Raw genomic sequence first — 23,216 nt, forward strand, 5'->3', positions numbered from 1 at the left:
CTCTATTCCCATCCTATTCAGATATTTGTCAAGATGCCCCTTAAATGTCCCTATCGTCCCTGCTTCCACTACCTCCTCCGGTAGCGAGTTCCAGGCACCCACTACCCTCTGCGTAAAAAACTTGCCTCGTACATCTACTCTAAACCTTGCCCCTCTCACCTTAAACCTATGCCCCCTAGTAGTTGACCCCTCTACCCTGGGGAAAAGCCTCTGACTATCCACTCTGTCTATGCCCCTCATAATTTTGTATACCTCTATTAGGTCTCCCCTCAACCTCCTTCGTTCCAGTGAGAACAAACCGAGTTTATTCAACCGCTCCTCATAGCTAATGCCCTCCATACCAGGCAACATTCTGGTAAATCTCTTCTGCACCCTCTCTAAAGCCTCCACATCCTTCTGGTAGTGTGGCGACCAGAATTGAACACTATACTCCAAATGTGGCCTAACTAAGGTTCTATATAGTTGCAACATGACTTGCCAATTCTTATACTCAATGCCCCGGCCAATGAAGGCAAGCATGCCGTATGCCTTCTTGACTACCTTCTCCACCTGTGTTTCCCCTTTCAATGACCTGTGGACCTGTACTCCTAGATCTCTTTGACTTTCAATACTCTTGAGGGTTCTACCATTCACTGTATATTCCCTACCTGCATTAGACCTTCCAAAATGCATTACCTCACATTTGTCCAGATTAAACTCCATCTGCCATCTCTCCGCCCAAGTCTCCAGACAATCTAAATCCTGCTGTATCCTCCGACAGTCCTCATCGCTATCCGCAATTCCACCAACCTTTGTGTCGTCTGCAAACTTACTAATCAGACCAGTTACATTTTCCTCCAAATCATTTATATATACTACAAAGAGCAAAGGTCCCAGCACTGATCCCTGTGGAACACCACTGGTCACAGCCCTCCAATTAGAAAAGCATCCCTCCATTGCTACTCTCTGCCTTCTATGGCCTAGCCAGTTCTGTATCCACCTTGCCAGCTCACCCCTGATCCCGTGTGACTTCACCTTTTGTACTAGTCTACCATGAGGGACCTTGTCAAAGGCCTTACTGAAGTCCATATAGACAACATCTACTGCCCTACCTGCATCAATCATCTTAGTGACCTCCTCGAAAAACTCTATCAAGTTAGTGAGACACGACCTCCCCTTCACAAAACCGTGCTGCCTCTCACTAATACGTCCATTTGCTACCAAATGGGAGTAGATCCTGTCTCGAAGAATTCTCTCCAGTAATTTCCCTACCACTGAAGTAAGGCTCACCGGCCTGTAGTTCCCGGATTATCCTTGCTACCCTTTTTAAACAGAGGAACAACATTGGCTATTCTCCAGTCCTCCGGGACATCCCCTGAAGACAGCGAGGATCCAAAGATTTCTGTCAAGGCCTCAGCAATTTCCTCTCCAGCCTCCTTCAGTATTCTGGGGTAGATCCCATCAGGCCCTGGGGACTTATCTACCTTAATATTTTTTAAGACACCCAACACCTCGTCTTTTTGGATCACAATGTGACCCAGGCTATCTACACCCCCTTCTCCAGACTCAACATCTACCAATTCTTTCTCTTTGGTGAATACTGATGCAAAGTATTCATTTAGTACCTCGCCCATTTCCTCTGGCTCCACACATAGATTCCCTTGCCTATCCTTCAGTGGGCCAACCCTTTCCCTGGCTACCCTCTTGCTTTTTATGTACGTGTAAAAAGCCTTGGGATTTTCCTTAACCCTATTTGCCAATGACTTTTCGTGACCCCTTCTAGCCCTCCTGACTCCTTGCTTAAGTTCCTTCCTACTTTCCTTACATTCCACGCAGGCTTCGTCTGTTCCCAGCCTTTTAGCCCTGACAAATGCCTCCTTTTTCTTTTTGACGAGGCCTACAATACCACTCGTCATCCAAGGTTCCCGAAAATTGCCGTATTTATCTTTCTTCCTCACAGGAACATGCCGGTCCTGTATTCCTTTGAACTGCCACTTGAAAGCCTCCCACATGTCAGATGTTGATTTGCCCTCAAACATCCGCCCCCAATCTATGTTCTTCAGTTCCCGCCTAATATTGTTATAATTAGCCTTCCCCCAATTTAGCACATTCACTGGATTGTAGCTCAATTGTAGCTCAATTAAATGTAAATGTGGTCACACCCAAGGTGCAGGCAGAGAAATGGGTGACCACCAGAAAGGGCAGGCAGTCAGTGCAGGAATCCCCTGTGGTTGTCCCCCTCTCGAACAGATATACCCCTTTGGATACTGTCGGGGGGGATAGCCTACAAGAACTACAATTTAGCACACCACTCTTATCCTTGTCCACCAGTACTTTAAAACTTACTGAATTGTGGTCACTGTTACCGAAATGCTCCCCTACTGAAACATCTACCACCTGGCCGGGCTCATTCCCCAATACCAGGTCCAGTACAGCCCCTTCCCTAGTTGGACTGTCTACATATTGTTTAAAGAAGCCCTCCTGCATGCTCCTTACAAACTCTGCCCCGTCTAAGCCCCTGGCACTAAGTGAGTCCCAGTCAATATTGGGGAAGTTGAAGTCTCCCATCACCACAACCCTGTTGTTTTTACTCTTTTCCAAAATCTGTCTACCTATCTGCTCCTCTATCTCCCACTGGCTGTTGGGAGGCCTTTAGTATACCCCCAACATTGTGACTGCACCCTTCTTATTCCTGATCTCTACCCATATAGCCTCACTGCCCTCTGAGGTGTCCTCTCGCAGTACAGCTGTGATATTCTCCCGAACAAGTAGCGCAACTCCACCTCCCCTTTTACATCCCCCTCTATCCCGCCTGAAACATCTAAATCCTGGAACGTTTACCTGCCAATCCTGCCCTTCCCTCAACCAGGTCTCTGTAATGGCAACAACATCATAGTTCCAAGTACTAATCCAAGCTCTAAGTTCATCTGCCTTACCCGTAATGCTGCTTGCATTAAAACATATGCACTTCAGGCCACCAGACCCGCTGTGTTCAGCAACATCTCCCTGTCTGCTCTGCCTCAGAGCCACACTGTCCCTATTCCCTAGTTCTCCCTCAATGCTCTCACCTTCTGACCTATTGCTCCCGTGCCCACCCCCCTGCCATACTAGTTTAAACCCTCCCGTGTGACACTAGCAAACCTCGCGGCCAGGATATTTATGCCTCTCCGGTTTAGATGCAACCCGTCCTTCTTATACAGGTCACACCTGCCCCGGAAGAGCTCCCAGTGGTCCAGATAATGGAAACCCTCCCTCCTACACCAGCTGTTTAGCCACGTGTTTAGCTGCTCTATCTTCCTATTTCTAGCCTCGCTGGCACGTGGCACAGGGAGTAATCCCGAGATTACAACCCTCGAGGCCCTGTCTTTTAACTTTCTGCCTAGCTCCCTGAACCCCTGCTGCAGGACCTCATGCCCCTTCCTGCCTATGTCGTTAGTACCAATATGTACAATGACCTCTGCCTGTTTGCCCTCCCCCTTCAGGATGCCCTCTACCCGTTCGGAGACATCCTGGACCCTGGCACCAGGGAGGCAACATACCATCCTGGAGTCTCTTTCACGTCCACAGAAGCGCCTATCTGTGCCCCTGACTATAGAGTCCCCTATTACTATTACTCTTCTGCGCTTTGACCCTCCCTTCTGAACATCAGAGCCAGCCATGGTGCCACTGCTCTGGCTGCTGCTGTTTTCCCCTGATAGGCTATCCCCCCCGACAGTATCCAAAGGGGTATATCTGTTCGAGAGGGGGACAACCACAGGGGATTCCTGCACTGACTGCCTGCCCTTTCTGGTGGTCACCCATTTCTCTGCCTGCACCTTGGGTGTGACCACATTTACATAACTGCGATCTATGACGCTTTCCGCCACCTGCATGCTCCTAAGTGCATCCAATTGCTGCTCCAACCGAACGATGAGGTCTGTGAGGAGCTCCAGTTGGGTGCAGGATCGAGGGGGATGTAAAAGGGGTGGAGGAGTTGTGCTACTGGTTAGGGAGAATATCACAGCTATACTGCGGGAGGACACCTCAGAGGTCAGTGTAGCCACCTGGGTTGGCCAATTCCCGATGTAAAATGGAGAACAGCAAAGGCTGAAGGGAAATTCAGCCAACACAGGCAGAAACTAGCAGGCGCAAGTTACTGTGTTTTAGACTCTGCAAAAGCCCAGACAGCATCAATACAAGCAACCATCGGCATAATATAGCAGCCACCTACATACTAATGAGCGATCCCCGGGAACAATCGAAACATTTAAGGTAAACAAGGCCAAGCCAGACTCCTCGGCGTCAGCAGGAGCCAACACAAAAGAGGTTAACGGACACCTAAAGACCGCCCAACGATCAGGGAACCGCTCCAGTATTGGAGAAATCGAACCAAGCGATTGGAACAAAGTCCAATCACTTGAAACCAGGTACGGGGTCCGCCCCGAAGGGCGGGAAGCCCCTGGGGACTATAAAGTAAAGCCCCCAAGTTCAAATCGTCCTACTTGACAGGGTCACTCAGCAACGCAAACCAACCCTTGACAGTGACCTGTCCAACTGCCTCCAAAGAACGTAAGTCTCAAGTCAACGCTCGCTACGAGATAGGCGCTCCTAGCTACCAGTCCATACCAGCTTTGAATCCCGCAGACTCAGAACCTGAACGAAAGGCCATTTGTTCCCCAGACCTGGTGGGTCAGTCCGAAGCTAAGTATAGGCCTGTTAGTTATAGAAATAGCTTGGAAAGTAGAGTTTATGCATGAGTAGCGATTTACTGTGTATAATAAATGTGCTTTGATTTGAATCTTACTAATTGGTGTGTTGAGTTATTGATCATTACTTGAACTTGAACCTCGTGGCGGTATCCTAAAGATACCTGGCGACTCTAGAGCAAAGGTTATAATACAGAGCCAATTGAACCAACCAAAAGTTAGCAACAGCAGCGAGGCTATATGGGTAGAGATCAGGAATAAGAAGGGTACAGTCACAATGTTGGGGATTTACTAAAGGCCACCCAACAGCCAGCGGGAGATAGAGGAGCAGAGAGTAGACAGATTTTGGAAAGGAGTAAAAGCAACAGGGTTGTTGTGATGGGAGACTTTAATTTTCCCAATATTGACTGGGACTCACTTAGTGCCAGGGGCTTGGACGGGGCAGAGTTTGTAAGGAGCATCCAGGAGGACGTCTTAAAACAATATGTAGATAGTCCAACTAGGGAAGAGGCTGTAGTGGACCTGGTATTGGGGAATGAGCCCGGCCAGGTGGTAGACGTTTCAGGAGGGGAGCATTTCGGGAGCAGTGACCACAATCCAGTAAGTTTTAAAGTGCTGGTGGACAAGAATAAGAATGGTCCTCCGGTGAATGTGCTAAATTGGGGGAAGGCTAATTATAACAATATCAGGTGGGAACTGAAGAACATAGATTGGGGGCGGATGTTTGAGAGTAAATCAACAACTGACATGTGGGAGGCTTTCAAATGTCAGTTGAAAGGAATTTAGGACCGGCATGTTCCTGTGAGGAAGAAGGATAAATATGGCAAATTTCACGATCCTTGGATAACGAGGGATATTGTAGGCTTCGTCAAAAAGAAAAATGAGGCATTTGTCAGGGCTAGAAGTCAGGGAACAGACGAAGCCTGTGTGGAATATAAGGAAAGTAGGAAGGAACTTAAGCAAGGAGTCAGTAGAGCTAAAAGGGGTCACAAAAAGTAATTGGCAAATAGAGTTAAGGAAAATCCCAAGGCTTTTTACACGTACATAAAAAGCAAGAGGGTAGCCAGGGAAAGGGTTGGCCAACTGAAGGACAGGGAAGGGAATCTATGTGTGGAGCCAGAGGAAATGAGCGAGGTACTAAATGAATACTTTGCATCAGTATTCACCAAAGAGAAGGAATTGGTGGATATTAAGTCTGGCGAAGGGTGTGTAGATAGCCTGGGTCACATTGAGATCCAAAAAGACGAGGTGTTGGACGTCTTGAAAAATATTAAGGTGGATAAGTACCCAGGGCCTGATGGGATCTACCCCAGAATACTGAAGGAGGCAAGAGAGGAAATTGCTATGGCCTTGACAGAAATCTTTGGATCCTCACTGTCTTCAGGTGATGTCCCGGAGGACTGGAGAATAGCCATTGTTGTTCCTTTATTTAAGAAGGGTAGCATGGATAATCCAGGGAACTACAGGCCGGTGAGCTTTACGTCAGTGGTAGGGAAATTGCTGGAGAGAACTCTTCAAGACCGGATCTACTCCCATTTGGAAGCAAGGGGTCGTAATAGCGAGAGGCAGCACAGTTTTGTGAAGGAGAGGTCGTGTCTCACTAACTTGATAGAGTTTTTCGAGGAGGTCACAAAGATGATTGATGCAGGTAGGGCAGTGGATGTTGTCTATATGGACTTCAGTAAGGCCTTTGACAAGGTCCCTCATGGCAGACTGGTACAAAAGATGAAGTCACACGGGTTCAGAGGTGAGCTGGCAAGATGGATACAGAACTGGCTAGGTCATAGAAGGCAGAGAGTAGCAATGGAAGGGTGCTTTTCTGATTGGAGGGCTGTGACTAGTGGTGTTCCGCAGGGATCAGTGCTGGGACCTTTGCTGTTCGTAGTATATATAAATGATTTGGAGGAAAATGTAACTGGTCTGATTAGTAAGTTTGCGGACGACACAAAGGTTGGTAGAATTGCGGATAGCAATGAGGACTGTCAGAGGATACAGCAGGATTTAGATCGTTTGGAGACCTGGGCGGCGAGATGGCAGATGAAGTTTAATTCGGACAAATGTGAGGTGATGCATTTTGGAAGGTCTAATACAGGTAGGGAATATTCAGTGAATGGTACAGCCCTCAAGAGTATTGACAGTCAGAGAGATGTTGGTGTACAGGTCCACAGGTCACTGAAAGGGGCAACACAGGTGGAGAAGGTAGTCAAGAAGGCATAGGGCATGCTTGCCTTCATTGGCCGGGGCATTGAGTATAAAAATTGGCAAGCCATGTTGCAGCTGTATAGAACCTTAGTTAGGCCACACTTGGAGTATAGTGTTCAATTCTGGTCGCCACACTACGAGAAGGATGTGGAGGCTTTAGAGAAGAAATTTACCAGCATGTTGCCTGGTATGGAGGGCATTAGCTATGAGGAGAGGTTGAATAAACTTGGTTTGTTCTCACTGGAACGAAGAAGGTTGAGGGGCGATATGTTAGAGATCCACAAAACTATGAGGGGCATAGACAGAGTGGATAGTCAGAGACTTTTTCCCAGGGTAGAGGGGTCAATTACTAGGGGGCATAGGTTTAAGGTGCGAGCGGAAAGGTTTAAAGGAGATTTGCGAGGCAAGTTTTTTTACACCGAGGGTAGTGGGTGCCTGGAACTCGCTGCTGGAGGAGGTGGTGGAAGCAGAGACGATAGTGACATTTAAGGGGCATCTTGACAAATACATGAATAGGATGGGAATAGAGGGATACGGACCCTGGAAGTGTAGAAGATTTTAATTTTGACAGGCAGCATGGTCCGCGCAGGCTTCGAGGGCCGAAGGGCCTGTTCCTGTGCTGTACTTTTCTTTGTTCTTTGTTCGACAGTTTCTCCTTGAGTTTCTTCTGCTGTTCTTCCATTCTTTTGTTCAAGACAGTTTTCATTTTATCATGTTGCTGGAGGGTTATGTACTCCTTTTGCATTTAATTTTGAAGGTGAATCATTTCATATATATGAATTAGCGAACTGTTTATTTCCTTTGTTGCCTCTTTCCAACTTGCACTGTGCTTCAGTGCATTGCTTTTTTGCTACTGATAGCTCAATTGCTTTTTTTGAAGTAGTATTCAACATCTACGCCCTACCTGCATCAAGGGGCAGCACGGTAGCATTGTGGATAGAACAATTGCTTCACAGCTCCAGGGTCCGAGGTTCGATTCCGTCTTGGGTCACTGTCTGTGCGGAGTCTGCACATCCTCCCCGTGTGTGCGTGGGTTTCCTCCGGGTGCTCCGGTTTCCTCCCACAGCCCAAAGGTGTGCAGGTTAGGTGGATTGGCCATGATAAATTGCCCTTGGTGTCCAAAATTGCCCTTAGTGTTGGGTGGGGTTGCTGGGTTGTGGGGATAGGGTGGAGGTGTTAACCTTGGGTAGGGTGCTCTTTCCAAGAGCCGGTGCAGACTCGATGGGCCGAATGGCCTCCTGCGCTGTAAATTGTATGAAATCTATTTTAGCTCCTCATGTTTTTTCAGGGCTACATATTGCTTCTTCAAAGAGTATTTCAGGGCAGTGACTTAGCACAGTGGTGCACTGTTGCTTCACCGCTCCACGGTCCCAGGTTCGATTCCTACTGTCTGCTGGTTCTCTCCGTGTCTACGTGGGTTTTCTCCGGGTGTTCCGGTTTCCTCCCACAAGTTCCAAAAGACGTGCTTGTTAGGTGAATTGGACATTCTGAATTCTCCCTCAGTGTACCCGAACAGGCGCTGGAGTGTGGCGACTAGGGGATTTTCACAGTAACTTCATTGCAGTGTTAATGCAGTGTTAATGTATGCCTACTTGTGACAATAATAAAGATTATTATTATTTTCTGCCTGCAGTTGTAGTTGGCTGTACTTCTGGCTGAGGTTCTTTCGATTCAGCTCTGATATAAACATTTTTCTATGGAATAGCTTCATTTTCGTTTTGCAGGTTTTGTTTCTTTGGGTTAGTTCAGATAGCCTCCCTCAGCCTGGGGTCTCCTTTTAAGGTCTGTGCTCGCCGCAACTTGGAATTTAAAATATTTGCAAAAGGCTCTTTATATTTTACTAGATGTGGTTGAGGATTCATCTGTACCTTGGTTTATCTGTAAATACACCAGACAAATATACAAATGTATTTACTGTAATTCAAGATGTTTTCTCCTGCAAGTCTCCCAGTTTTGGGTCTGGTTTGTCCTTTCTCTTATCCGAAACTGGTCTGGAAGTTTTAAGTTCCTATTGATGGTTATTTTTGTAATAACCTCTTTAAATTGTCTTCTTCGAGAGGACTCCGCAGCTGCTGGTTTTCTCTCTGTGCTTGTCCCGGCACTTTGTCAGTTTTGATGGGCTCCCGTTGAGATTGTTGGCCTTTTTATTTTTAATAAAACAATGCTCTCTACAGTGAACCTTCAAAAGAGGAAGTTTGGCCAGCTACTTGATTTTTGAGTCTGGTACTTTAGCTGGCATTTATAAAAACTTTTTTTCAATTCGGTTCAGTCACCTCCTGCCATGGTGCCGGCTGGGACTGTTGCTGCTGTTTTCTTGAAGCTGTGCTCTCAATTTGCTGATCCTAATGGCTGCCTATTTTACCAGGTAAGTTTCACTTTTTCTCTGATTTTTCTTTTGCTCATCCTTCTTGTGATTTGGCTAGGTCTTTTAACTGCTTTCACTCAGGTCTGGCTTTTTATCTGCAGAATGGATTCATTTTTCAGGCCTTTTTTGAATTTTGCTTAGTCTTTTTGTGGGTGGCATGGTAGCACAGTGGTTAGCACTGTTGCTTCACAGCGCCAGGGTCCCAGGTTCGATTCCCACTTGCGTCACTGTCTGTGCGGAGTATGCACATTCCCCTGTGTCTGCGTGGGTTTCCTCCTGGTGCTCCGGTTTCCTCCCACAAGTCCTGAAAGACGTGCTTGTTAGGTGAATTGGACATTCTGAGTTCTCCCTCTCTGTACCTAAACAGACGCCTGAGTGTGGCGACTAGGGGATTTTCACAGTAACTTCATTACAGTGTTAATGTAAGCCTACTTGTGACACGAATAAAGATTATTAATATTATTTGACTAGATCCTTTGACTCTACCTGTACATGCAATCAGGTCTGTCTTTTCATCTGCACAATGGATTATTCTTTTATTGCTCCCTTTCAGCCTTTTTCCTATTTTGGAATTTTTCCCATCCTTTTTTGATCTAGCTAGGTTCCTTGACTCTGCGTTTGAACAGGTCTGGCAATGGACCTCCATGTGGCCCTGTAGAGTCATTCAGCCTCCTGGAGGAAACCCACGCAGACACTGGGAGAACATGCAAACTCCACACAGACTGTCACACAAAGCTGGAATCGAACCCGGGTCCCTGGTGCTGTGATTCAGCAACGCTAATCAGTATGCCACCACGCTGCCCTGCTGCCTTCTCACTCTCCAAATCTCTGTTTTTCACTCTCTCTCATTCAGTGCTGCAATTATGTCTCTACTCAACTACACTTTGCTTGTTTATATCTTGAAGAGGATAGCCTTATTAGTATTGTTGGTTTATTGTACCCAGATTGCATGAGGAAAGGCTGATATTTGTGAGCTATTGAAGCACGCTATAATATGGGATGGAGTGCTGGGGCTGGAAAGGAATTGTTGGTACAGAGACCTGGGACCTGAGACTAGAGCTTAGGTTGGTGATAAATAGAGTGAATGTTCTGCAGTCAGAAGTGTTATGACTTGGGGGCCTTGGGGCTGGAGGCTGATGTAGGAAATCGCATTTTGTCATATTGGGTGAGCTTAATGGAGTTGGATAACAATGGGGGCTAATGGCTGAAGGAACAACTTCAGGAGTTGTATAAAGTCTGTATAAAAGACAGACAGAAAGCGCACATTAGTAAACATTGCGCAGGTCAAGGAGACACAGCCAGAGTGAGTGAGACACAGACAGAGTGAGAATTTGGTAATTTGGTGCAGTGAGGTAACCAGGAAAGGTAAGTGGTTCATCTAATTTTGCTGTTTTTCAGATAAAAGTGCAGTGTAGATTAGTGTCTGATTGGCTGAAGCTGCCCCCACCCTAATTGCTGAGAGGCAGTTATCGGGCAGTCACTTGAGTCCTGTTAAGGGGCACAAAGGTACACATTGTATTCTTCTCTTTGAAGTTTTAGTATGAGTCATCCTAAAGTCTGTATAAAAGACAGACAGAAAGCGCACATTAGTAAGCATTGCGCTGGTCAAGGAGACACAGCCTGAGTGAGTGAGACACAGACAGAGTGAAAATTTGGTGCAGTAAGGTAATTCAGTGAAGAGTGGGAGAAGGTGCTTTTTCCCTACTGTTTTGTTCTCTCTCTTTCTTCGGGCCTAATTTCGGGAGCCGTTCGGAGGAGGAGGAGCAGTCTCTGTGAGTATAAAAACCTAACGGTAACTTCCTGTTTTCCAGTTTTTTTCCCAAAAGTGCCGTCAGAGGGAAGCTGTGATCTGATTGGTTGATAGCAAATCTGCCCCAAATTAAAAAAGAAAAAAAAACACAGCTAAACTCGTAAACTTAAATTAAACTAATTAATTAATTAGTGATGGCTGGTCAGGTGATGTGCTTGAGCTGCTTGATGTGGGAGCTGGCAGATCCCATTGCGAGCTGCAGCGACCACATCTGCAGTAAGTGTTGGCTGCTCGAAGAGCTCCGGCTCAGAGTTGATGAGCTGTAGTCTGAGCTTCAAACACTGAGGCACATCCGGGAGGGGGAGACTTACCTGGACACTGTGTTTCAGGAGGCAGTCACACCTGTCAGAGTAAGTAGTTTAAATCCTGCCAGTGGCCAGGGACAGCAGGGTGTGACTGCAAGTCAAGCAGGTAAAGGGAACCAGCAGTCAGGAACTCAGGAGCCTCTGCCCTTGACCCTGTCCAACAGGTATGAGGCACTTGCTCCCTGTGTGGATGGCGAACAGGGCTGCAGGAAGGATGAGTCAGCTGACCAAGGCACCATGGTTCAGCAGGCCATTCAAGGGGAGGGAGTAAATAGGCAAGTTGTAGTTGTAGGGGATTTTATTATCAGGGGGATAGATAGTATCCTTTGTGAGCAGGATAAAGAGTCCCGCATGGTATGTTGCCTGCCCGGTGCTAGGGTGCGGGAAATCTCTGACCGGCTTGAAAGGATACTGGAGAGGGAGGGGGAGGATCCAGTTATTGTGGTCTATGTCGGTACCAACAACATAGGCAAGTCTAGGAAAGAAGACCTGTTTAGAGATTATAAAGAGCTAGGATTCAAATTTAAAAAAAACAGGTCCTCAAGGGTCATAATCTCCGGATTACTGCCCGAGCCACGTGCAAATTGACATAGAGAGGCAAGAATAAGGGAAGTTAACACGTGGCTGAAAGAGTGGTATGGGAAAGAGGGGTTCCTTTTCATGGGACACTTTCATCAGTTTTGGGACAGGGGGTACGTATACCTTTGGGATGGTCTCCACCTGAACCGAGCTGGGACCAGTGTTCTGGCGAAAAGAGTAAATAGGGTGGTCAATAGGACTTTAAACTAAAGATTGGGGGGGAAGGGAAAGTCAGGGATCCAAGAGGTGAAGTAATCAGTGGGAAGCGTAGCTGCTTAGGAATACAAAAAAGCACGAAAAGACAAAACTCGGGAGAGGTTACGATAGTCCCCATCCCACAGAATATGACAGTGTATGGGAAGGCTCAGTAAACCAAGGTCCACCACACTAAGAAAACAAAAAGGGACTGTCAATAGAGAATTAAAGGTGCTATATTTAAATGCGCGCAGTGTACGGAACAAGGTAGATGAGCTTGTGGCCCAGATTGTGACTGGCAGGTATGATGTGGTAGGCATCACAGAGACATGGTTGCAGGGGGTTCAGGACTGGCATTTAAACATCCAGGGATTCACAACCTATCGAAAAGACAGAGTGGTGGGCAGAGGGGGCGGGGTTGCCTTGTTAATTAGGAATGAAATTAAATCAATAGCACTAAACGACATAGGGTCAGATGATGTGGAGTCTGTGTGGGTAGAGTTGAGGAACCACAAAGGCAAAAAAAACATAATGGGAGTTATGTACAGGCCTCCTAACAATGGTTAGGACCGGGGGCACAAAATGCACCATGAAATAGAAAGTGCATGTCAGAAAGGCAAGGTCACGGTGATCATGGGGGACTTCAGTATGCAGGTGGACTGGGTAAATAATGCTGCCAGTGGACCCAAGGAAAGGGAATTCATTGAATGTTTACAGGAGGGATTTTTGGAACAGCTTGTGATGGAGCCCACGGGGGAACAGGCCATTCTGGACTTAGTGTTATGTAATGAGCCAGACTTGATTAAAGATCTTAAAGTAAGGGAGCACTTAGGAGGCAGTGATCATAATATGGTCGAATTCAACCTCCAATTTGAAAGAAAGAAGGTAGAATCAGATGTAAAGGTGTTACAGTTAAATAAAGGTAACTACAGGGGCATGGGGGAGGAACTGATGAAAATTGACTGGGAGCAGAGCCTAGTGGGAAAGACAGTAGAACAGCAATGGCAGGAGTTTCTGGGAGTAATTGAGGACACAGTACAGAGGTTCATCCCAAAGAAAAGAAAGGTTATCAGAGGGGGGATTAGGCAGCCATGGCTGACAAAGGAAGTTAGGGAATGCATCAAAGCAAAAGAGAAAGCCTATAATGTGGCAAAGAGTAGTGGGAAGTCAGAAGATTGGGAAGGCTACAAAAACAAACTGAGGATAACAAAGAGAGAAATAAGGAAAGAGAGAATCAAATTTGAAGGTAGGCTAGCCAGTAACATTAGGAATGATAGTAAAAGTTTCTTTAAATACATTAAAAACAAACGGGAGGCAAAAGTTGACATTGGGCTGCTCCAAAATGACGCTGGTAATCTAGTGATGGGAGACAAGGAAATAGCTGAGGAACTAAATAAGTACTTTGCGTCAGTCTTCACAGTAGAAGACATGAGTAATATCCCAACAATTCCGGAGAGTCAGGGGGCAGAGTTGAATATGGTAGCCATCACAAAGGAGAAAGTGCTAGAGAAACTAAGAGGTCTAAAAATTGATAAATCTCTGGGCCCAGATGGGCTACATCCTAGAGTTCTAAAGGAGATAGCTGATGAAATAGTGGAGACGTTAGTTATGATCTTTCAAAAGTCACTGGAGTCAGGGAAAGTCCCAGAGGATTGGAAAATCGCTGTTATAACCCCCCCGTTCAAGAAGGGAACAAGGAAAAAGATGGAACATTATAGGTCAATTAGCCTAACCTCGGTTGTTGGCAAGATTCTAGAATCCATTGTTAAGGATGAGATTTCTAAATTCTTGGAAGTGCAGGGTCGGATTAGGACAAGTCAGCATGGATTTAGTAAGGGGAGGTCGTGCCTGACAAACCTGCTAGAGTTCTTTGAAGAGATAACAAATAGGTTAGACCAAGGAGAGCCAATGGATGTTATCTATCTTGACTTCCAAAAGGCCTTTGATAAGGTGCCTCACGGGAGACTGCTGAGTAAAATAAGGGCCCATGGTATTCGAGGCAAGGTACTAACATGGATTGACGATTGGCTGTCGGGCAGAAGGCAGAGAGTTGGGATAAAAGGTTCTTTTTCGGAATGGCAACCGGTGACGAGTGGTGTCCCGCAGGGTTCAGTGTTGGGGCCACAGCTGTTCTCTTTATATATTAACGATCTAGATGATGGACTGGGGGCATTCTGGCTAAGTTTGCCGATGATACAAAGATAGGTGGAGGGGCAGGTAGTATGGAGGAGGTGGGGAGGCTGCAGAAAGATTTAGACAGTTTAGGAGAGTGGTCCAAGAAATGGCTGATGAAATTCAACGTGGGCAAGTGTGAGGTCTTGCACTTTGGAAAAAAGAATAGAGGCATGGACTATTTTCTAAACGGTGACAAAATTCATAATGCTGAAGTGCAAAGGGACTTGGGAGTCCTAGTCCAGGATTTTCTAAAGGTAAACTTGCAAGTTGAGTCTATAATTAAGAAAGCAAATGCAATGTTGTCATTCATCTCAAGAGGCTTGGAATATAAAAGCAGGGATGTACTTCTGAAGCTTTATAAAGCAATAGTTAGGCCCCATTTAGAATACTGTGAGCAATTTTGGGCCCCACACCTCAGGAAGGACATACTGGCACTGGAGCGGGTGCAGCGGAGATTCACACGGATGATCCCAGGAATGGTAGGCCTAACATACGATGAAATTCTGAGGATCCTGGGATTATATTAATTGGAGTTTAGGAGGTTGAGGGGGGATCTAATAGAAACTTACAAGATAATGAATGGCTTAGATAGGGTGGATGTAGGGAAGTTGTTTCCATTAGCAGGGGAGACTAGGACCCGGGGGCACAGCCTTCGAATAAAAGGGAGTCACTTTAGAACAGAGATGAGGAGAAATTTCTTCAGCCAGAGAGTGGTGGGTCTGTGGAATTCATTGCCACAGAGGGCGGTGGAGGCCGGGTCGTTGAGTGTCTTTAAGACCGAAGTTGATAAATTCTTGATTTCTCGAGGAATTAAGGGCTATGGAGAGAGAGCAGGTAAATGGAGTTGAAATCAGCCATGATTGAATGGTGAAGTGGACTCGATGGGCCGAATGGCCTTACTTCCGCTCCTATGTCTTATAGGATCTTGTTTCTTTGAGGATAATGGCTGGTGAATCTGAATACACTTGACCGTTGGGTTTGGTGGAGTAAATGGAAGATGGGGTAGGATATAGTCTAGATATTCAGTGCAGGACTGGACCCAGCAGCATTGGACTGCTTGAATCTGGCATAGCTCGGAGTGAAGGAAAGAATGCGATGAGTGGAGAGCAACAGAGGGTTAGATGCCAATATATCAAGGCCTAGGCATCAGGAAAACTAGAGGCTCTAAGGAAAAGCACAATCATTGGAAACTGCCACTAGAGAACTGAAATACCAGAGAACAAAGGGAGTAGACGCTGTCTATAATGGTGTGGGAGTAACCAAAGTAATGGAACAGAAACTCCAGTGAGTTGGCAGAGAACTTAGCAGTTTAATCATTTATGAAATCAGTAATTTGTTAACCACCCTATTCATACCCTTTCCCTCTGTCAACTGATTTGTCTGCTGATCCTGGGAGTTTCATTTAATTGACCAAACAAATTGTCATCATACGATTTTCAACATTGTTCTATGGAAAAAGAATTAAAAGGAAAAGCTGCATATGCAAATCAGAATTTGCCTATACCAGACTTGGAGGAGTTGTAAACAGTGAGGATAATGCAGATCGCCTTCAGTAGGACATAAATAGATGGGCAGACAAGTGGTAGGTGGGGTGGTGCAATTTAGCAGAGGGGCAGAGGCAATTTAGATTTCTAAAGAGCACTTAGAAACTGAGGAACCTGCAGTTGCATGTGCATCGATCTTTGACGGTGGCAGGACATATTAAGAGAGTGGTTAACAAACCATGTACGATCTTGTGTTTCATAATTAGAGGCATAGGGTCCAAAAGCAGAGATGTTCTGCTAAATATTGATAAAGCTCTGGTTAGACCCCAGCTAGAATATTTTGTCCTATTCTGGTCACCACACTTCGGAAGGAAAAGAGCCTCCTTGGATGTGTGCAGAAGAGCTTTACAGGAATGGCTCCAAATGTGTGGGATTTTAGTCACAAGGTTAGATTGGAAAAGCTGGGGTGTTCTCCTTGGAGTAAAAGAGATTCAGGGAAGATTTGATACAGTCATACAAGATTATTGCATGTTTGGATAATGTCGACCAGGTAAAAATTATTCCTTTTAGCTGACATTGCAAGGAGTAAGGGATTAAAGATGAAAGATTTTAGGCAAGAGGGGAATGTGAGGAGTGTGAGAGTCCTTGCTGTTTATTTCCCTTGTTCCCATTTATTTTATGTTATTTTATTATTTTGGTATGTGGGCCCATAATCGGAATGTGCCTTTAAGCAGAAGACTCTGGTTGAAGCAGTCTGCTTGTCAGGACACCCTTTCCAGGTTTTGTTTTTAGCCAGACTCCGCGGCACCAAGTGGATCTTCGGATCCAGATTTGGAGGAAGTCGGATCGATTGGTTAACTGGCAACTAGTGAGTTGGCCAGGGAGAGTGTTCTGCCTGACAACAGTCAGTGATGCTTTCTGAAAGAACTGGGCAGAAGCGTTTAGATCTTGGAAGTGAAAGGAACATTCTTTCTTTCTCTCTCCTGCTTGCTGAACTGAAAGAGCTGTTTTATTGTTCTGAGTACAGTGCAGTGAGTGCCCGGCATATCCTTTGCTGTGAACCTGAAATGATGCTGAGTCTGCCGAGAAGATAGATAACCTTGCCAGAGAAAGTCATCTTGAGCCTAGAAGAAAGAAGTCTCAAAACAAAAGCTGAGCTTCAGAAAAACACTGAGTAACTAGAAGTTACCCCAGTGTATCAAAGATCTTAATCTTTTCATTTTTATTAATATTTTCTTTCCCTTTCCACCACTTCTTTCCCCTCGGTTGTTTGTCTGTGAGTGTGTATAGAGAGGGGGAGGTTGGAATAGGACTATTATTGTTTCTGTCTGTTTAATTATAATACTGTACATCATAAAAGGTTACGTATACTAAAGTTACAAACCTGGTGTTGCAGTTTATGGGGCTCAGCCAAGGACCTTGGCTATTTTAAATAACATCTTATTTCACCTGTGTTGCGACTATGGGTCAAGTGGGGCTGGAATTGACTGTGCACTAGCCCAGGCTGTTGTGACAGGAGTAACAGTGAGGTAGGTAATAGGTTGCTGCCCAATAGGATGGTTGAAAGCAGAAATTATCAATCATTTCAAAAGAAAATTGAAAGGAGACTTGAAGGAAATAAACCTGCAGAGCAAGAGGCATTGAGCGAGGGAGTCTGACAGGATTGCTCCACGGAGAGCCAGCATGGGACTCAGTGGGCTGAATGGCATCTTTCTGTGCTGAAAATGACTGATTCTAGAAGCGTTTGACACTGAACCACGTGGGATATCAGCAGACCTGACCAAAGGCTTAATCACAGAGGAAGGTTTGAAGGAATATCTTAAAGGAAGAGAGAGACTTATAGAGGCAGAGAGATTTTAAGAAGAGAATTGCAGAGCTTTGGGCCAAGGCAGCTGAACGCATGGCTGCTAATTTCTAATTATTTAAAATTGGGATGTGGAAGAGGACAGAATTAAAGCAGTGCCGATATCTCAAAGGCTTATAGATTACAGAGTTGGGAAGAGTAAAGGCCTTGGAGGGATATGGAACAAATAGAAGAATTAAAGAATTGAGGTGTTGCTTAAGCCAGGAACCAACATAGATCAGCGAGTATCAGTGTGGTGGTGAACAGGACTTGGTGCAAGTTACAATAAGCAGGAGAATTTTTTTAAGACCTCCAGTTCATGCAGTGTAGAAGTGGGAGGCTGTCCAAGATAGAATTGGAATAATTGAGAATTGGACTCGACAATCCAATGCCTGAGCCATGGGGCTGAAATGAACAGATGTTGAGTTTATGTGCTGAAAAACACACAATCCTCGCCATGATCTTGAAATTTACACCACCCAGTCAGGTGGCTAATCCTGGACTAATGAGGAGTATGCAGCAGCTGCAGGTGAATCTGAAATTAGTGCCAGACTGGTCAAGCTACAACAGAGGCCTATAGAGAAGCTTGCAACTCAGCAGGAGACTTTATGGTGGCACACATGTACCGGCTCTTTGAAAAAGCTGCCCAATTTGGTGTACACATTTGTTTTCTTTCCATTTCCTATTTTAATGAGGGTTTCTGCTTTCAATTAGTAGACTTGACCTTGGCCACTTTGTTGCGAATTAAGGACTGTTTATCGCTTCCAGAAGGAAAAGAAATATCAAACTCCAAAGAATGAACAAATCCACTAATTAGGGTATAATGTTTTTTACTTTACCAGCAAAGGAGAACCATAAGTACAATTGCAGAACACTAGATAGATACCAACATAATTTTCACAAAGCGCTGCTGTGTGCAATCTACCATATCACTTCTCACAGGATATGCACCTTTCCCAATCATCCATTTCAATCATGAGAGCACTGTGGGCTCCGAAGTCAAAGCAGAAATGTTGGAAATACTCAGCAGATTTGGCAGCATCAGTGGAGATGACCTTTACGATTGGTGATCTTTCATCAGAACTGGCTTTGAAAACTGCTTGCTTTCCTGACGCTGTCTGGATAAATTTCACATTACAGAGAACCGTGAAATAGGCAGGAATTAAGTTACACATTCCGAACAAACTATTTGACCTCCTTGGAAGACAAATTATACCCATCAGAAATCTGATCCAACCCCACTTGAGCTGTAAACAAGGAAGTTCTACGGTTTCAGTTTATCTCTGTGAAATAAATGGGGCGAGCGTTCTGCAGCAGGGGAGGAGTGCTGCTGTTAGCAGACTCGATGCACCTATATCTTGGTGTAACTGAGATTGGAGCTTGGTGAAATCCAGGGACTTTGTTAGCCCAGTGAAGATAGCCAACTATTAAAGATCTGAAATTGTGTCAGTAAGTAGAGGCTGCAATGCAGACTCAGAAATCCTGAGAAACGGAGTCTCCGAAGATGAGATTGAAATCTGTGTGGTGTGGAATTGTTGAGGCAGTCTGATTTGGAGCTTTGAGGAAAATCCGAGGCTTGATCTACAAATCTGAAAAATTTGGAGTCTCTTGTGAGGGAAACAGAGTTTTAAAGAATTCGGTTGACTCGCAGTTTTCACTAATGTTTTGAAGGGTTTGCTGAACGATCCGTGGAATCTGCCTTGGTCGCATTTGGATTTCCTTATTCCTGCAAGCAAAATTTTATCACTTCACACTTCTCTGTGTCAAATCATATTTGGCATATCTCAGTCCAGTCTGTTTGTTACCCTAAAGTCTGTTACTATATTCTTCATTGCTTACTACATTTCTAAGTTCTATATTATCTACAAACTTTAATTTGTGCCCCATGCCCCAGATCATCATATTTGTCAAAAAGAGTATTGGTTTTAATAATGACTCTTGGGGGAACAGCAATGTAGACTTCCCTTCAGTCTGATAATTAACATTCACCTCCACTCTGTCCCTTGGCCAATTTCATATCCATGGTGTCATTGCCTATTTAAACCAGATATTGTGGGGAGGCATAGGCGTAATGGTATTGTCACTGGTCTAGTAATCCAGAGACCCAAGGTAATGCTTTGGGGACCTAGGTTCAAATCCCACCATGGCAGATGGTGAAATTTGAATACAATAAATAAATCTGAAATTAGAAGTCTCATGTTGACCATGAAACCATTGTCGATTGCCGTAAAAACCCATCTGGTTCACTAATGTCCTTTAGGGAAGGAAATCTGCCATTCTTACCTGGTCTGGCCTGTATGTCACAGCAATGTAGTTGACTCTTAATTGCCTTCAGGGATGGGCAACAAATGCTGGCCCAGCCAGTGACTCCTACATCCCATGAATGAATAAAAAATATCCAGGTAAGTCTATTATACTGTGCTTTATCAAACACATCAGCTGCACTATCTTCATCAACATTTTATTTCATTTGAAGAATATTCTCCTCACTATTATGTCTCCAGCCTTTCCCTGAATGGGAACTCATCAAAAACATTGGGCGGGTTTCTCCGTCCCGCACGCCGTCGGGATTCTCCATTTCACCGGCTGGTCAATGGGGTTTCCCATTGTGGGGCAGCCCATGCTGCGGGGAAACCCCCAGGCTGCCGGCAAAACAGAGAATCCTGATGGCGGAGAATTCAGCCCACTATTCTCCACAAACTCCCACTTACTTAACTATTCTTGTTTACAGGTGATACGTCAGTGAAATAATGAACGCAAACTAATTTCCTGGTTTACAATGATTATGACATTAATCAAAATCTTTTGGAAAGAGTAAATCTACTTTAATGTTGATTAACCATTACAAGAGTGACTCCACTTTATAAGTATTTTACTGGCTGTAAAGTTGTTTAAATTATATTTGAATTCCTAATATAAGTTATATTGTAACAAATTCGCAGGTCTTAACATAAAATAATTTCTATACATTTAGTCACATCAGAATGAGATAAAATGAGCAAAAACTTTCCATGAAATTGCAATGACTATTGATGGTGTAATAAAATGAGTATTTTGTTGAAATTAAACTGAATATACTTAATTCACTGTGGAAGTGTGAGCACAGAATAATGGGATTTCCTTCCTCTATTTCAGTGATCTGCTTCAGTATTTAAGTTGTGGTCCAGCTGTTACACTGGAGATTTTGGGAGATAAGGCTGTGTCCGTTTGGAAGAACCTAATTGGTGCTCCAGAGTCGAGGAGAGCAGAAAATGAAGTCAATGTTCGACAATTTTATGGAATCAACAGCAGTAATGTTCATGGCTCTGAATGTGCTAAAACTGCAGCTCGAGTAAGTTTTTTTTGTGGGGTGGGGGCAGGAGGGGAAAGGAAACTGCTTTGAGTTGAATCTTTAGTTCTTGTCACGTTTAAAAGTATAATTCAAAAAGGCGGGTGAGAATGATGCCCACTTTTCCTAAACCGATTTATTTAATGAATTCTCCTTTTACGGATTAAATTATGAATGAACCTATTGAAATCCTTGAAGAAATACTAGTCTAGTTATTTAAGCGTTGAACATAGATTTTACTTGTGATTGAGTTTATTCTAAAAATATGCTTTCAAATTTCTTAATTGTTCTTTGATAATTCTGGTTGGGCAATTTATGCCTCCTGAAAATGAACAGGAAACTGATTAAGACTGTCTTTCCGGTACTTAATTATGGCAATGGAAGAATTAAAATTAAGTTTGCTTACTGAGATCTGTCAGCTTATAAGAACCCTTGTAAAGTTTCCTATTGGCCAATGCAAGAAGATCTTTGCAATCTGAATGAAAAACTGGCACATTCCCAAAATATACTGTGGGAGTCGGGAGGAAGGAAGCAAAAACTAGTCAAATATTTTAACTTGGCAAAGGTTTAGAAAGTTTCATTGATGAGAAAAGGGCAACATTAAAAAGAATAAAACATAGAAAATGGTGATCGTCAGCTATGTTTTTGATTGGAGAAAGTGTTTTTACTTCCGGATAAATGCAGTTATTTTTTTAAAAAATAATTTTTATTAAAGGTTTTCATAAAATATCAATAACAAAATGAAAAAGGAACCCAACAGGGTTAAGTACAAAACACAGTCCAGAAAAACAACCCTCCATACCCCCACCCCCCCCCCCCCCCCCCCGTACATAATAAATTAACATTAACACCCCGACTTAATACAACAAGTATATACAACCCCTCAGACCCTCCAGTGTAAAAACCAAAAATAATAAAGTGACCCCCCCCCCCCCCCGAGTTGCTGCTGCCATTGACTATTGTCTACCGTTCTGCCAGGAAGTCTAAGAACGGTTGTCACCGCCTAAAGAACCCTTGTACCGACCCTCTCAAGACGAATTTCACCCTCTCCAATTTAATGATCCCTGCCATATCGCTGATCCAGGATTCCATGCTTGGGGGCCTCGCATCCTTCCACTGAAGAAGAATCCTTCGGCGGGCTACCCGGGACGCAAAGGCCAAAATACCGGCCTCTTTCGCCTCCTGCACACCCGGCTCCTCTGCCACCCCAAATATTGCGAGCCCCCAGCCCGGCTTGACCCTGGATCCTACCACCCTTGACACCGTCCTCGCTACGCCCTTCCAAAATTCCTCCAGCGCTGGGCATGCGCAGAACAATTGGGTGTGATTTGCTGGGCTCCCTGAGCACCTAACACACCTGTCCTCACCCCCAAAAAAATTACTCATCCTTGTCCCGGTCATGTGTGCCCTGTGCAGCACCTTGAACTGTATGAGGCGGAGCCTCGTGCACGATGAGGAAGAGTTCACCCTCCCCAGGGCATCTGCCCACGTCCCTTCCTCAATTTCCTCTCCCAACTCCTCCTCCCACTTACCTTTTACCTCCACCACCGAGGCCTCCTCTTCCTGCATCACCTGGTAAGTTTCCGAGATCTTCCCCACTCACACCCACCCCCCCGCGAGCACCCTGTCCTGTAATGTGTGTGGCCGTAGCCACGGGAATTCCGCCACCAGCCGTCTGGCAAACGCCCTTACCTGTAAGTACCTGAAGGTGTTCCCCGGGGGGGAGCCCGTACTTCTCCTCCAGCTCACCCAGGCTCGCGAACTTCCCGTCCACAAACAGGTCCCCCAGCTTTCGTATCCCTGCCCTGTGCCACCCCGCAAACCCTCCACCTGTTCTTTCTGGGGCGAACCGGTGGTTCCCCCGTAATGGGGTCCCCACCGAGGCCCCCACTTCCCCCCTGTGCCGCCTCCACTGCCCCCAAATTTTGAGGGCAGCCACCACCACCGGGCTCGTGGTATACCTCCTTGGAGGGAGTGGCAGCGGCGCCGTTGCCAGCGCCCCCAGACTCGTACCCATACAAAACGCCATCTCCAGCCTCTTCCATGCAGCCCCCTCCCCCTCCATCACCCACTTGCGCACCATCGTCGCATTGGCGGCCCAGTAGTATCCACAGAGGTTGGGCAGCGCCAGTCCCCACCTATCTCTACTCCGCTCCAGGAACACCCATCTCACCCTCGGAGTCCCTCGCGCCCACACAAATCCCATTATACTCCTGTTAACCCGCCTGAAAAAAGCCTTCGGGATAAACACGGGGAGGCAATGGAA

The 23,216-nt window shown here is 45.4% G+C and overlaps 1 protein-coding gene across 4 annotated transcripts in view; it reads left to right on the plus strand.

Moving 5' to 3' along the window:
• nme7 (NME/NM23 family member 7) overlaps nt 1–23,216 on the plus strand; it is a 325,065-nt gene that overhangs the window by 60,665 nt on the left and 241,184 nt on the right. For all 4 annotated transcript variants that reach the window (XM_072513809.1, XM_072513808.1, XM_072513811.1 and 1 more), the window contains one exon: nt 20,758–20,953. In XM_072513809.1, coding sequence (XP_072369910.1) covers nt 20,758–20,953 — 196 coding nt within the window. The remainder of the gene's footprint in view (nt 1–20,757; nt 20,954–23,216) is intronic.

This window comes from Scyliorhinus torazame, chromosome 8 (genome assembly GCF_047496885.1).
Source record: "Scyliorhinus torazame isolate Kashiwa2021f chromosome 8, sScyTor2.1, whole genome shotgun sequence".
Taxonomy (NCBI): domain Eukaryota; kingdom Metazoa; phylum Chordata; class Chondrichthyes; order Carcharhiniformes; family Scyliorhinidae; genus Scyliorhinus; species Scyliorhinus torazame.